Source organism: Typopeltis vanoorti, chromosome 9 (genome assembly GCF_054136105.1).
Source record: "Typopeltis vanoorti isolate ZY-2024b chromosome 9, IOZ_Tvanoo_1.0, whole genome shotgun sequence".
In the NCBI taxonomy this organism is placed as follows: domain Eukaryota; kingdom Metazoa; phylum Arthropoda; class Arachnida; order Uropygi; family Thelyphonidae; genus Typopeltis; species Typopeltis vanoorti.
This window is the reverse complement of record NC_143557.1, coordinates 53,346,630-53,363,258: the sequence shown is the minus strand read 5'-3', so window position 1 is coordinate 53,363,258 and position 16,629 is coordinate 53,346,630. Positions and strand designations below refer to the sequence as shown.

At 35.4% G+C, this 16,629-nt stretch overlaps 1 protein-coding gene across 1 annotated transcript in view; it reads left to right on the top strand.

Moving 5' to 3' along the window:
• LOC150103050 (uncharacterized) overlaps positions 1–16,629 on the top strand; it is a 320,792-nt gene that overhangs the window by 124,218 nt on the left and 179,945 nt on the right. The window contains exon 6 of the mRNA XM_090397384.1: positions 1,255–1,275. Within this exon, the coding sequence (XP_090253510.1) occupies positions 1,255–1,275 (21 nt within the window). The remainder of the gene's footprint in view (positions 1–1,254; positions 1,276–16,629) is intronic.

Sequence of the window (16,629 nt, the reverse complement as noted above, 5' to 3'; positions counted from 1 at the left end):
TATAATGAATATAACATCCCATAGTTATTATTTAGTATGATCTCATCTATTTTTGTCTTCTTGATCTCAGTAACCTCAATTATGTCTATGTTAGAAGAACTTTTCCAGTTCTTCTGCAAGTTTGATTTCCTTTAATTTAATACTCCTTATATGGATGATTCCTATCTTCACTTCTTTTGACATTGGGTTTGTTCTTCTTCTTCTTGTAGATGTTGAGTTGAAGTTTGTTCCAGTAATTTTTGTTGTTTGCTGTGGTTACCTGGCAAAAACAGCTGGGCCATGTTTAACCAAGTGATGCCCCAGCTGTCAAGAAATCTCATCGTGTTGTGCCACCGTGTATATTTCTTGTCTAAGTCAATAGAGAGTACAGCTTGTTGTGCTAAGTCTCACATTCTTTAGTTAATTTTTGGTATTGAGACCACGTATTTCTAAACATATAAGGTTTAATAAATAAACAATAGGGTTATATTGTTTATTTATTGAACCTGTTATATGTTTAGAAACACTTGGTCTCATTACCAAAAATTAACTGAAGAACTAATAAACTAAATTTTTTTAAATGTTTCTATATATATATATATATATATAGAAATATTCATATATCTCATATTGCCAATCTATTCTTGTTCTTGAGTACCCAGTGAATACCTCCTAATGGGGCATGCCACATGACGGTGAGGATTGGACATTATTCAGAAGCCTAGTTGGTTCTCTGTAGTCCTTAAAGGGAATGTGCAGGTCTCCTTCCATTTATCAAACTTTGACCTTTAAATGACCCTGCAATAACAGTGATAACTGCAACATTACTAAAACATCAGTAATATTGTAATTATCTGTAATTATTAAATAAATAATTTTTCATACTTTTGATGTTCTTATGCATTCTCTTCCTATTTTAATTTATAATTTTTTTTAAAATTTCATTACTGTGCAAACAAAACCTTAGATCATTTATGTTTATGTGAAAATTCCTGTATAGATGCCGATATATGGTATAGTTTTTTTCATTATTGGGATCAGTTTATTTACTTGCACATATAAAGTTTTTTGTCGAATCTACTCCTTAGTTATTTGAGACATACTAATACGAATCCTTCTAGGGTTGGGTACGCCTGTCTGTTTTGATTTATTGCAATTGTGTATGGAAATAATGTTATTACAGTGAAAATAGTATCTAATAAAAAACTGAATAAAATTTTGACTTAATGAAATATCATCTGAATTATTGCTTTCTTTTTTTTTTTTTTTTTTCAGTGAGAGATTCTGAATTTTCAGGTAAGAAAACGAATTTCTGTTTCACTTTTCTGATTAATGAAAATATTTTGAATGGTGTAAACAAAATAATATACATATATATATATATATATATATATATATATTTTTAATAAAATTTTTTAATTTATATTATTAAAATCATTGATAATCAATATTAATATAATATAAATATATAATTATAATATAAGAAGCGTTATGATTATTGATATTATTATGAGTTTGGTTTGATGCTTTTTGAAAAAAGACAGATTACTTAACATCTCTGCAAGATAGGTAGTTTTTTTATATTTGAATTACAAACAAAAGGATGGAATACCTATATCACATTATCATTGCCAAGTGTAAGTTCTGAATGATTTATTAGCTTAATTAGTAGCATATTTTTAGTATATTATTGAAGTATTAGTGTATTTATGGTATCTGGTATATTTGCAGAAATATTGCTAATTCAAAGTAGTATTTAAAAATTGCAGAGCAATAGAGCAGCATCAGAAGCAAAGAATAAATATTGATGCCAGCAACAAAACTCTTTGCCTTGCTGAACAAAAACATATCATCGATATAGATAATATATCAAGGAAGATATGAAAATTATCACACATGAAATTTTTTAGGATAAAACATATTACCATATGCCTTCCTCCCAAAATCCATGGGTTCACTTTCTGCTGATTCAGTTACCCACAGTCAACACCCTGGTCCAAAATTATTAAATGGAAAATTCCAGAAATAAATAATTCATAAGTTTTAAATTGTGTGCCGTCCCACCTGAGATGTGAATCATCCCTTTGTTTAGCATATCCATGCTGCACTGTTTATACTACATGCCCATTAGTCACTTAGTAGCTGTCTAAGTTATTAGATCGACTGTCACTGTATTGCAGTGCTTGTGTTCAAGTAACCCTTATTTTACTTAATATTGCCCCCAAAGTGCAAGAGTAATGATTCTGGCAATTCAGATATGCCAAAGAGAAGCTGTAGTGTGCTTCCTTTAAATGAAAAGGTGAAATTTCTCGACTTCATAAGGAAAGAAAAAAAATCATATGTTGAGGTTGCTAAGATTCCATTCACATAACTTTTATTATAGTATGTTGTTATAATTGTTCTATTTTATTTTTAGTTATTGTTGTTAATCTTTTACTGTGTTTAATTTATAAATTAAACTTTATCATAGGTATGTATGCATATAAAAAAACCAGTATATATAGGTTTCGGTACTATTCATGGTTTCAGGTGTTATGTTGTATATATTTGCTATTATTATATTGATGCTCTATATTTAATTATATCCTTTCTTTCTTCAACCTCCTCTATTAAAATCCTACCGCTTGCGCCTTTTGTTATGTCGGCTGCGCCATTGTTATGTGGCCTTCTCTTTGTTTTATTTTTATCGTTATGTTTCCTTTTTATTCTTTTATTTTCTTATTCTCATTTTAATTTTAACTTTTGTCACGTCTTAGTGTTAATGTTATCAAATCTTTACAATCCTTCTTTTATTCTATACTTATCATCGGGTCTGAGCCTTTGTTCTATCATACTATTCTTTATCCATTTTATTTTATTCCTTACATAATTTAACTTTCTAAGGGCTGCCAGAAATACCTATTCTCTGAATACTATGAGTTATCCTATTCACTCAGGCAAATTTATTTACTGCGCCAGCCTGGGCCTTAAAGGTAAAGTTAAACTCAGCCTAAGAATAGTCATAGGATATCAGGTGCTACTAATAATCTTAGCTAAAATTCAGAAGCCTTAGGTTTTCTAGTTTATTGCAGTTGTGCCCTACTACTCTTAATTGGGATATCCCCGCACACACATACAATAACAGGTTCGTATTTTATGAAGGGTCAGTCAGCATGATCAGAAATACAGACATGTAAAGTATCAAATAAATTTAATGAACTCTTATTAAATAAATTTAATGTTTTGGTATAGCTTAAGATAGGAATCTTGTTCAGAGTTTATAGTGAATAGACCAGTGTGTGTGTGAGCAGGGGGGGGGGGATAAGGGTTTACCATTGCTAGTCTAAACTTGTCTATAAAGATCATTATTCTACTGGAAAAAAGCCAAGCAAGATAATTCCTTATCCTTCTCCACTTTGCTGGTTCCTTTATTGAACACTTTGTGTTGCAATTTCTAACTTGAACTACAGTGTAACTAATAATTTTCTCCTTTCTCTTAATTCATTCTATACTAATATAAATTTGACATAAAAGTTGGAGAAAAATGTTAACTTCCCTTTTTTGGGTGTTGTTATCACAAAGAAACCAGAAAATGTGTCATTAGAGGTTTTTTTTTTCAAAGCTATCCGTCTCAAAAACTAAGCATGATTCATATCCCATAATAACCATGCAATCTCTATTATAAATAATGAAAACAAACTTACCTAGTAACTTAAAACCCTTTTCTATTTCTTGGTTCCTAACAGATACTCTAAAAACACACTTAAAAAGATATTATTTTTAGATAATCTCATCATCATCATCAAATTCCTGCCATGTACCCTCAAGGGGTGTACAAGATATGATAGTACTACATGAAAAAATTACATCCTTACTAATTTCCTATCTACAATTTTCCACCAAATCAGTCTGTTACTTGTCAAGACACCAACATTATCAGATCTTATATTTCTATCATCTAAGGTACTTTCTACCGTATCCCATATAACTTTGACACCATATAACTGTAGCATATTGAATAGCTTCGCTCTTGGGACCTTGTCATATGCCTTTTCCAAATCGACAAAACTTAAATACAGATCTTTGTTATATTCCCATGATTTCTCCACTATTTATTGTAAAGTGAAGATCTGATCCTGACAGCCTCTATTTGGCCTGAATCCAGCTTGTTCTTCACCAAGCTTTTCTTCCACAATTCTTCTCAACCGTTTCTCAAGTATACTTGCATAGATCTTGCCAGGAATACTCAGTTGGGAAATACCTCTGTAATTCTCACATTCAGTTTTATTTCCCTTTTTATATATGGGTACTATGAGAGCTCTACTCCAATCATCGGGAATTCGTCCCTCTGTCCAGGCTTTCTGAACTATGCAGTGCAGCCACTGTAAGACTCTTATACCACCATACTTCAGCATTTCTGGTCGAATATCATCTACTCCTGCTTCCTTTCCACATTTCAAGCCTTTGATGGCTTTTTCTATTTCAATTATGGATATGTATTCCTGACTGCATGCCTGGTCAGTGTTTTTTACCACTGTGCTGTCATCACTGCTTGTTTCATTTAGCAGTTTTTCAAAATAATTACTCCATACTTCAAGGATATCTTTTTCTCCTGTTTTCATGTCACCTTTATCATCTCTAACTCCTTTTACAGCACTCTTTCCTCCATTCCTAAGCTTCTTCAACAAACTCCAGAATATTTTCCCACTTTCTTGATATTTATTTTCTATATTCTTGCCAAAGTCCTATGACTTTTGTTTAGCAAGTTTTACACAGTGTTTAGCATTCTTGCATTTGTCTCTGTATTCTCTAAGAGCACAAGCTGACTTATTTGCCAGGAACTTTTGATATGCTTTCTTCTTTTCCTTCACTGCCTCTTTAACTTCCTGTGTCCACCAGGGAGTTCTGATTTTTTTTATCCTTGCAGACAACCCTCACCACATGCCTCTCTGGCAGAATCAATTAATGTTTTCTTCAAAGTTTGCCACTGAATCTCCAAGGTTTGATTCCTGTTCTCAAACTCTTTCATTTTTTCTTCAATTATCTTTGTGTATTTTAGTCTACAGTTCACATCTGAGAGCTGCTCAACTTTTATTCGCTTTAAAACTTTCTTACATGTTATTCTTTTCAATATGAAATTCAATTTTATCTTGCTCAAGACTAAATAGTGATCACTTCCAATTTCAAATCCTCTGTACACTCTGGTGTCCTGCACCAGTGGGAAAACATCACTATCAACAATAACATAGTGAATGAGACTTTTCTTATTCCTTGCCTCTTCTCTCCATGTGAATTTGTGCACATTTTTATGTTGGAACATAGTGTTAGTAATAACCAGTCCATGTCCTGAGCAGAAATCCAACAGATATTTGCCATTATTATTAGCTTTGCTCTTTTCTCCAAATTTTCCCAAAATATTTTTGTATGTCTCACAATCATTTCCTACTCTGCTATTTAGATCCCCCAACAAGGACCAACTTTTCCTTTTTTCATTGTGTCAGTTGCTTTTTCTAAAGCCTCAAAAAATTCCTCCACTTCTATCTTAGTAGAACCTTCTGTGGGACCATAGGCACAAATAAGTCTCATTGTCCAATTCCCCATTCTCATATTTGTCCACATTACTCTACTTGAGACTGACTGCCATTCAAGAAGATTAGCCTTGTATTTTGTGTTGAATACTGTGGTTACTCCTTTTCCTTGATTGTCATTGCCTGAATATAACATTTTGTATTTATTGCTCAGAAAGATCTCACCAGTTTTCTTCCTCTCCAAAATCTGAATATCCAGTACAGGGATTCGATTGTTTGATTTCCATCTCATATATTGGTAACCTGTCCATCAAGATTGCCGCCCTATTCAAAATATTCAAATACCTTTTAAGCCAATCCCAACCATTTGTGGCTTCCTCAAATCTCTGAAGAACAGTATTCCCTTCTACAAGCATCCGTCATGTTTATAACATGCCATGTTCCTGTGGTGAAGCCTGCATATACTAAAGAAGCCAAAGTTTGGAGCTAAGAAAGAATGAACATTTCAGCAAACCTTTAAATGACAGTATTCCTGTCTGCAAGCATCTCTCTCCTGTTTATAGTATACCATGTTCTTGTGGTGAAGCTTACATATGGCAAAGTTTTGATGTGAGAAAGAATGAACATGTCAGTGGTGTTGATCACAAAAGAGAAGAAATGTCTGTGCTATCTCACCACACTTGATTACAAATGACACTGTTTGACTGAGATGCAGCCACCATGCATCATCATCATTTATTTATAATTTTACAATTATAAATAGGGAAACCAATCAAAACAAATAAGTAGTCTGTGTACACACTAAGATAGGACTTGGAGGCTCTTATGACGTGAAGGTAAACCAGGCTTCTCTGTGATATGCTAATTGATGGATCTCTGATGCAGAGAGTTGGGGGGAGACGGGGAGAATATTGCTGATGTATTTCCAATATGGAGTTTGGGGGTCTGCCTCTTTTTCCATCTGTAGTGGCGTAGAGGACCAGAGCATCAAAGGGTACAGAGGGTGGATGTCTGAGTTGGTGGCTGAACCATTTTATTTGGTTTCTTTGAACAGTACTGACTAGAGGAGCTTGCTGGGTTTCATCTAATATAGTAGAGTTGGGAATGTCGTCTTCCCAGGAGTAATCCAGGATATTTCTTAGACAAGTAGTTCCAAAGCTATTTATAATATTGGTTGCTGCTTTTGTTGAGATGTTCCAGATCTGGGAGCCATACAGAAAGATAGACTGGCTGGTGCACTTGTAAAGTTGAATCTTCGTCTCCTTTGAGATGAGGCCCGACTTCCATACTTTATTAAGACTTCTGTGGAACTGCAGTGCTTTGTTTTCTTGTTTTGATGTCTGTTAAGGAGTCTGAGATGTGTGATCCAAGGTATACAAAGTCCTCTACTTCTTCAAGGTGATCATTTTGATTTATATAGATGTGCCTTATATAGAAATTTTTTTTTTTCAATGGATTAAGGAATCTGTCAGTAATTCACTCATGTGGCTCACTCAAAAGAAATCAGGGGTTTGTCCTAAACGATGCTGGAAAATCATGGCAATAATATGAGAAGAATTATGAAATATTTAAAGAGCAGTCATGAAAAACTATCATTGTCATATAGAAAGTAGTCAAACTAAGAAAATAAATTGGCCATGCAGGCTAAAAACAACCAAACAAAAGAATTTTGTCATTATGCTGCAAGTGAAGGACAGAGTGAAAGTGGAAGAATAACTTGATCGAATGCAGATAGTACCATTGTGTTAGAAGCAGATGTGATTGTTCAAATAATGAGCGCTCACTTCACAAGATATATCGGCCTGGTAGTGCACCAGCCAGTCTATCTATCTGTACAGCATGATGATGCATGCTGTACAGAGGTTCTAAATCTGTTGCATAACACAGATGGGAATTCGGCAATAGGGACAGATGGGATATCAATATATATGCTAAAGGAATGTTTAGCTGAACCGGTTAGGCCCTTGACCTAGTTGTATAATTTTCAGTCTCAATTCAGGAAAGATCCCACAAGAATAAAAAAAAAATGTACTCTTGTACAAGAGTGGTGCAAAAACTGATGGACCTATTAGTATTCTGAGCTGATTTTATTCTAATGATTTTAGAAAACTTAGCAAGAACTTGCATACAGAAGTTGGTTGACTGACAAGCTGTATTTTGCAAAGAACAGCATGAGTTTACTAAAAGGAAGTCATGTCTGAGTAATTTACTCATATTTGATAATTATACAGCCGAGATGATGGGAATGGATACACTATGATACTGTTGGGTTTTACTAAGGCATTTGAGAGGATACATCATGAAAGGCTGTTGCATAAATAAGAGAATATGAAACTGGAATAAGAACTGTTTGACAGACATATATCAGAAAGTAGTTTATGGGAAGATGTGTCTGCTTGATTTAAGGTGACTAATGCTGTTCCTAGCAATCAGTCCTTAGAGTTGTCGTTCACTCTGTACATTGATGATATTATGAGGAACCTGACAGGAGGTGTTTATCTGGTTGTTGATGGTATAAAGTTAGGCAGTTAAGTCAGGGATTCTACCAATATGTAGCATTTAGTGAATGACATGAATACACTGGAGTTGCAGCAAATGATAATATTAATGGTCGTAATTTCAGTGGTAAGTATGTAATTATGGACTGTGTTGTGATGAAATTTCCAGTGGTGACATGATATATTAGTTGAATTATGTCTGGAGAATCTGATGAAGATAGAGATCTCTGAGTCTGTTGGTCACAAAACATGTACTACAGATACAATTCAGAAGTAATTGCAGCACTGAAACGAACTCCAATGTGAGGATAAGGAGATCATTTTGTCTCTTTACAAAGCATCAATATGACCACACTAGTAGTACTGTGTGCAGATTTAATCTCCTGGGTTGAAGGGAAAGAAGAAGAAGCTGTGGAGAGGGTGCAAAGAAGTATAGAAAGCATTAAAAAAAAAAGATATTGGGATTATAGAATGTAGATTATGAGGACAGACTGAGATATGTGGTGTTAAGCCAGAGAAAAGGTTGATGTGAATGAAACCTATGAACTTCTGGAAGGATAGTAATGGACAGGAGTTGATTAAATTCTTTGTCATATGGAATGTCGGAGGGGGGGGCTAGACTTTTCTCTTACAGAGCAGTTATAAGAGTTAGTGTACCAACTTTCTTATTGAAGCAGTGAGTGCATCTAGCTAATATTTTGAAACTATTTCATCAGTTTAGAGATATATCTGGAAAGTTTGCAATTTAAAATTGCTTCAGATCTAGTGATGCAAAAGTTTTGCATCACCAGATTAGAAAATCTCTCCTTTCTTACTGGAAGCCTGAAGTATCTTTAAAAATAAATAAATTAAAAAAACCCTTTAAATGTAAATGAGATGAAAATCAAGTTAGACAAAAATTATGGCTCCTGTCCATAATTTTCAATCAGTGTACCAGAAAGAATCCACAAAAAGTTGTAAATCTGTTGTGTATATAGTTGTGTATAACTGCAGATTGACTAAAGGTTAGATATTCTAAGAACCCTTAAAGGACAAATGGCGAGCTTTCTTTTTCTTCCAGATACTTCAGGCCTCCAGAGAGAGATCTTCAAATAATCTGCCACTTAGGCATTCACAGACTTCCATGCCATAGTGGATTTCAAATTAAGAGCTTGCCTGTCAAATTGACAGATACTATCCACTGGACAAGCCAGATCTGAAAGTTTTTTTTTTTTTTTTTTTTTTTTTTTTTTTTTTTTTTTTTTTTTTTTTTTAGAATCACTTTTGGATAGGTCAATAATTTGCTTGCATTTATTTATTAAGCTTTAGTGCAGACAGGACATGAAGATGGATATTTTGATAAAAGTCAGTTGTGGTATACTCATTTCTTTTCCTAAACATCACTGACTCATTCCTTAAAGAACTAAGATTTATGTAAATATTGAGAATTTAAAGTGTAATGGAAAATAAATGTTTTCATACAATAAGAATTATTTCAGTGTTACATTCAGTGCAGATGTTTGGATCAGAAGACTGGAAACAATAATCTAGTCGAGGAATTGAAGCATAGCAATAGCAGAGATCATCTCACATAGTATTCTTATAATCTGGACACTCTGAGGATTAGAGTAGTTGTGTGTTATTTCTTGAGAGAAGAAATTAACACCAAGTTGTGATCCAAATTCATAGAGAATGAACAACAGTCATAGTATATTCCTCATATCATCCTCAACAGTCATTGTTGAGGAAGATACCAAGTTATCTGAACAATAGTTAGGATTCTCTGGAAGTTTATGGTGGATATTGAATGATTTGTGTGATATTATTTATGATAGCATGTGTGTCTTTACCTATTGGGTAATTACTCTTTGAAATGAAAAAATGAAAATTTCCATAGGAGAAAGGCTGCATCATCTGAAATTTGCAGATGATATTGTCCTAATAGCAGATAATCTGGAAGAAAGGCTGAATCAGCTAAATGAAGCCTCCAGAGTAATTGGATTAAAAATAAATAGAGATAAAACAAAAATAATGATGAATAAATACATAAATCATAGAACTGTCAAAGTTGAAAACCATGAAATAGAACAAGTTACTTCATATGTATATTTGGACCAATTGTTATCTTTTGAAGATTGCCAAAGAAAAAAGATTGAATGAAGAATTCACCTTGGATGGATGGCTTATGGGAAAATGAGAGACATATTCAGAAGTAACATCCCTATGAGTCTAAAAAAGGAAAGCTTTCGACCAGTGCATACTTCCTGTCCTAATATGGAGGAGAAACATGGACTTTAACTGAATCCCTAAACAAAAAGCTGAGAACAACACAACATCGCATGGAGAGAAGTATGCTAAAAATAACATTAAGAGATAGGAAGACAAATACCTGGATAAGATCTCAAACAGGTGTCATGGATATTGTAAAATATATTAAACAGGCTAAGTGGAGATGGGCTGACCATATTGCCAGATTCAGTGATGGGAGATGGACTAGAAAAACAACAGAGTGGAGACCAATGGATGGAGTAAGACAAAGAAGAAGACTAAGAAGAAGGTAGAGGGATGAACTGGAACAAATTGCAGGAGTGAAATGGATGGGAGAGGCAGAAAACTGAATGGTCTGGAAAATCATAGGGGAGACCTTCATCCAGCAGTGGACAGAACCAAAAGGTTGAAGAAGAAGAAGAAACAGCCAGTGAATTTGGTAGAATGGGGCAAGGAGTTTTTTAAGCAAAGATCACAAAAAGGGATTTTACAAGGAAGTTTTGACAGCCTCTTGTATGTAACAGTTACCTATGCAGGATTTTTATTATTATTATTTTTATTTATGAGGGACGTCCAGAAAGAAGTTCTGATGGGCTGTCAGAGAAACAAAAATATACTTACAAAAAAAACTCTATGGGAAATTAAAGTAGACATCTTTCACAACTTTTCTGCATAATTTCTGCCATTGTTCAGGCACTTATCATAAAAGGGCACCAAGAGTTGTATACCTTATCGTAGAAGGTTTGCTGCCTGTGACACAAACCACGTATTGACTGCTACTTTTGAGAATTTTCAAATTGTTTCCAAAAAAATTCTTATCATCTAAAAATTTTCAGTACATTGACATTGGAACACAAATAAAATGCAAATAATAGAAGTACAGTGGTGCCTCGTAGCTCATATTTAATTCTTTCCAGAAACCCGTTCGAACTATGAATCAATCGAAGTCCGAATCAAGATTTTACATAAGAAATAATGGAAAGTGAAATAATCCGTTCCCATATCCAAAAAATTTCAATAATTTTTTATTTTATTTTATTTATTTTAGGTTTTTTAACGTTAATAACTTAGAAAAAATTAAACAAAATAATCTTATATTTATTTTATTAATTTTAATTCTTCTTCTTCTGCAGCTTCTCCCACTTAAGTGGGGTCACTGTTGATAATGAGTCTCCTCCACACCTTCCTATCTTGGGCTGTCACCACATCCAAGTTCTTCATCCTCAAGTCCTCTTCTACCAGCTCCCTCCATCTCTTCTTTGGCCCGCCCATGCTTCCGCCTTCCTTGCACATCCATCTGCATGCCCCTTCTTCCCACATATTCGTCCTCCCTCCTCATCACATGACCAAACCATCTCAACCTTGCCTCCTGTGTTTTCGCTCCTAAGTTCGTAACTTTCACTGTTCCCCCTGACATACTCATTTCTCAGACGATCCTTTGTGGTCACACCGCACATCCACATAAGCATTCTCATCTCTGCTACTTCCATCCTGCTGATGTTATTTTTCCTCAGGGTCACAGTTTCTATAGCATATGTCATAGCTGGCCTCACTACTGTCATATAGATTTTGCCTTTCAGATTGATCGACACCCTCTTATCGCATAACACTCCAGCCATCTCCCTCCAGTTCCTCCAGTCCGCTTGTATCCTGCATCCCACTTCCTTCTCAGCTCCTCCATCTTCTTCCACTGTTGAACCTAAGTATCTACACTCTCTCACCTTCCTAATGACATTTCCTTCCAGCTCCAGATCTGTCTCCTGTCTGCCGCCCACTGTGCAACACATATACTCTGTCTTACTTCTGCTCAGTCTCATACCTCTCTCTTTCAGTACTTTTCTCCATCTTTCCAGTTGAGTTCCCGCTTCTCTTGAATCTGCACACAGCAAGATGTCATCTGCATACATTGTCCAAGGCGCATCTTCTCTCACCTCCATCACAATATTAAACAGAAATGGACTTAATGCTGATCCTTGATTCCAGCCAACTGTTACTTGAAAACTTTCTGTCTGTCCCAGACAGGTCCGAACACTTGTCTTCACATTTCTGTACATTTCCCGCAACAACCTGACATATTTCTCCGGCACCTTCTTCTCCCTCAGGCACCTCCAGACTTCTTGCCTTGGCACTCTATCGTATGCTTTCTCCAGATCAATAAATGCCAGATGTAGCTCCCTTTATTTCTCTCGATACTTTTCCATCATCTGCCATAACCCAAAGATAGCATCTGTTGTTGATCTACCAGGCATGAAGCCAAATTGTTCCTTTGCAATCTCCACCTCCTTCCTCAACCTACCATCAAGAACCCTTTCTAGGATTTTCATTGTGTGGGACATCAACTTTATTCCTCTGTAATTTTTACAGTCTTGTGCATCCCCTTTACTCTTGTAGATAGGGACAAGAGTACTCTCCCTCCATTCCTCGGGTGTATTTTCCTGTTGGCAAACTTTCATGAACAGGTCCCATAGCAGGTCAATTCCCTCTTCCCCCAATGCCTTCCATGCCTCCACTGGAATTCTGTCGGGGCCCACCGATTTTCCATTTCTCATCCTCTTCATGGCCTCCGTCACTTCCACTCTACTGATGTTCTGCACCATCCCCTCAGAAGGCTGCCCATCTCCTCTGTGAGTCCTTACATTTTCCTCATTCAAAAGTCCCTCAAAGTATATTTTCCATCTGTTTCTTATGTCCACATCCCTCCATAATACTCTTCCTTCAGCGTCTTTGATCTGCCTCACATGTAAGATGCCCTTTGATTTTAATTATTATTAATTTTAATTTTAATTATTACGACATAAAAATAACAGTGAAGAATATTTTTTTAATATAAAAATCACAAAGATGAAAATAATGCTCCCGTTAACCATCTTCTTTCTGCTTATCTGAAGTTGAGAATGTTGATTCACGTTCTCTTTTTTCTGCAGAGAAGAATCTATCTAATGTTGTTTGGTGCTGACGATTTTTTCTTTGATATTTTTAAAATAACCCATCATGTTATCTTCGAATAATTTGATATTCTTGGTCACTACTGTCTTATTAGGGTGCCATTTTTCCACAATTGCTTGTGTTCTAACCCAAACAGAGACCAATTCTTGAAGGTCGGCATTAGAAATGCATCCTTTGGCGTCCTTCTCTTCCATAAAAAGTTCTTTTTCCACTTCTTTTTGTTGTTGATCATGAAGATGTTGAAGTTCTTCTGTGCTGAGTTCGGTTTTGTGATCATCTATCAACTCCTCTACATCTGCATCACTCACCTCTAATCCCATAGCTTTACCCAAAGACACAGTTTCATTTACAACAGACTCTTCTTCACAGCTTACTACTTCACTGACTGAAATACAATCTGGCCAGAGTTTTTTCCAAGCAGAAATCATTGTTTTAATAGAAACTTCTTTCCATGCCTTATTGACGATCCTTAAGCAATGAAGAATATTGTAACACTCTTTCCAAAATTCTTTAAGAGTCAGTTTGGTGGCATTGGTTATTTCAAAGCACTTTTGAAACATAGCCTTAATATACAGTATTTTTTTGAAGTTTGAAATTGCTTGCTGATCCATGGGTTGTATGATAGAAGTGGTATTGGGTGGCAAAAACTTTATCTTGATGAAACTTAATTCACCAACTAAATCCTCCTCTAAATTTGGGGGATGAGCAGGAGCATTATCCATCACTAGAAGAGCTTTTAATGGTAGATTTTTTTCAGTAAGATAAGCTTTTACAGTGGAAGCAAATTCTTGATAAATCCACTCAGTGAACAACTCTCTGGTATCCATGCTTTTGTGTTGGCCCTCCACGTAACACCGAATTTGCTTTTTATGAACATTGTTCTTTTTAAAAACGCGTGGATTTTCAGAATGGTAAACGAGCAAAGGCTTTATCTTACAGTCTCCACTAGCATTACCACAAAGCAGCAAAATAATTCTATCTTTCATAGGTTTATATCCCTATGCCATCTTTTCTTCTTTTGTGATATAGGTCCTTTTGGGCATTTTTTTCCAAAAAAGACCTGTTTCATCGCAATTAAAAACCTGTTGAGATACAAATCCCTCACTATTCACGTACACCTTAAAGGTTTTTACAAATTTGTCCGCTTCTTCTACATCGGCACTCACAGCCTCTCCGTGCATGACAACGCTATGGATCCCAGTTCATTTTTTTGAATTTATCGAACCAGCCTCTACTTCCTTTAAACTCTCCATTTTCAGTACTGGTCTGAGGTGTGCGTTTCTTAAGTTCACTATGCACATGTTTGGCTTTCTCAGAAATAATTCTCTCAGTAATGACGTCACCATGTAATCGCTTCTCGTTTATCAACACTAAAAGGAGTTTTTTCATCTCTTCAATAACATGTGATCTCCTGGAGGTCAATGTTGTTACACCTTTAGCCACGTTTGCTGCTTTTATTGCTTCCTTATTCTTAAGAATGCTACTTATCGTTGACTTTGACGTTTTAAACATTGTTGCCAGATCCGTCAAACGTGTATACCGTTTTCACGTTTCATGATAATTTCTTTTTTCATCTCATTTGTCGATACTACAACTTTTCTTTTAGGTTTTGTTCTTTCTGCATTCTTGGATGCCATAGGCAATAAAAAAAAAAATGTCAAAAACAGTTACAAATTCTCTACACAAAAATATCGTGCAATGACTAGGCTGTGTAAAGTAAGGGACAATGCACAGCAGACTGAGACAGACACACACTGTGCAGGCACGGGGAAGTGAGTGAGGGAAATTAGTGGGGGAGAAGCATACCCAATGGCGTTTCGAAACTGTTTAATGCTATATGAGTCTGAGTTCCTGGACTGTAGTTCGAACTTAGAAGTGCCGTTCGAGCTGCGAATCAAATTTCTTGCGTTCTCAAGCATTTGAACTCTGGAACGTTCGAAGTTAGAAGCATTCGAACTAAGAGGCACCACTGTATTTTGATTGTATAAAAATCTACATTAAAAAACAAATAGGAGATTAATAATAATGTAAATTTATTCATGTAGTGCTGTCATAGTAACCTGAATACCAATTGAGAGTTACAAATCAGAAATTGATGAAGTGCTTTCATGTTATCCTATACTTGTCTTGAAGTGTCATAATTAAACAGTTGTAAAATATTTAAGTACCCATACAGCCCTCTATAACAATGTTACCATTGAACTAGACAATGTGAATGGATACACCATGATACTTTTGGATTTTGCTAAGGCTTTTGACAGAATACAGCATGGCAGACTGCTGCATAAATTGGAGAAAATGGGTTTGGGTTATAGAATGCTAAAAGAAACTGATGAGGCCAGGGATCTTGGAGCATTAGTAGATAGGAAGTTGAAGTTCAGAGTCCATGTTGCAAAGATTGCAAATACAAATCAAAAGATAATTGCAATGCTGAAACGAATGTTCACATGTAAAGAAAAGGATGTTATTTTGTCTTTTTACAAGGCCTTGATAAGACCTCACTTAGACTATTGTGCACATGTCTGGTCTCCTGGTTTCTGTTGTGATTCTGATATATTGGAGAGAGAGTACAAAGGCGTGTGTTAAAAATGATATCAGGATTGTGGTATACTGATTATGAAGACAGATTGAGAATTTGTAGACTGCAGACACTAGCAAACAGGAGAAAGAGGAGTGATATGATTGAGACTTACAAAGTTCTGAAAATCTCATACAAGATTTTAATTGATGGAATTTTTCAATTTATGGTGGATGGAGAAAGAACAAGAGGGCATCCTTGGAAGCTGAGAATGAAGACCACTAAGAAGGGGGGGGGCTAGATTTTTCTGTCATAGAGTGGTGTGTGATTGGAATGGATTACCATTGGATGTTGTGAGTGCAAGCACTGTGAATGAATTGAAGAATAAGTGTGATAGCTGGTGTGTGTGTGTGTAGTATGTGGCCTCCCTCAATGAGTCTTAATAATAATAACCAAGGTTGACACTCTGCCTCCAATGATTCATTATGCAGCCATGATCTGAGAGGTTGTTAAACATGTCAATAAGAGTTTATGTGGAACTATAAAATGGATATTTATGAGACTTAGGAGGCATCTCAGCAAATTGCCATGAGAAGCTACAAGGAAAGAATGTAAGTAGTGCATGGGAAGTAGTCAGAGATTGTTTGAGAGGAGCAGTATCAGACTGTGTGTACCCATGGGCAGGAGGATAAACCAAGTAGGGGTTAAGTGGATGAGTACAGATATAAAGCAAAACCTGGGAAGAGAAAAAAAAAGAAAGAAAACATTCTGAAGAGAATTTATATATATATAAAGTGATCAGCATACTCATGAGCAGTACAGTAAGAAAAGCCACATCACTTTATGAAGATTATGAGAAAAGTTAAGTAGCCAAGATTTTTTTCATAGAGTTTTTTTGCTGCATATCAAATAAGATAAAGGATAACTTTAATGC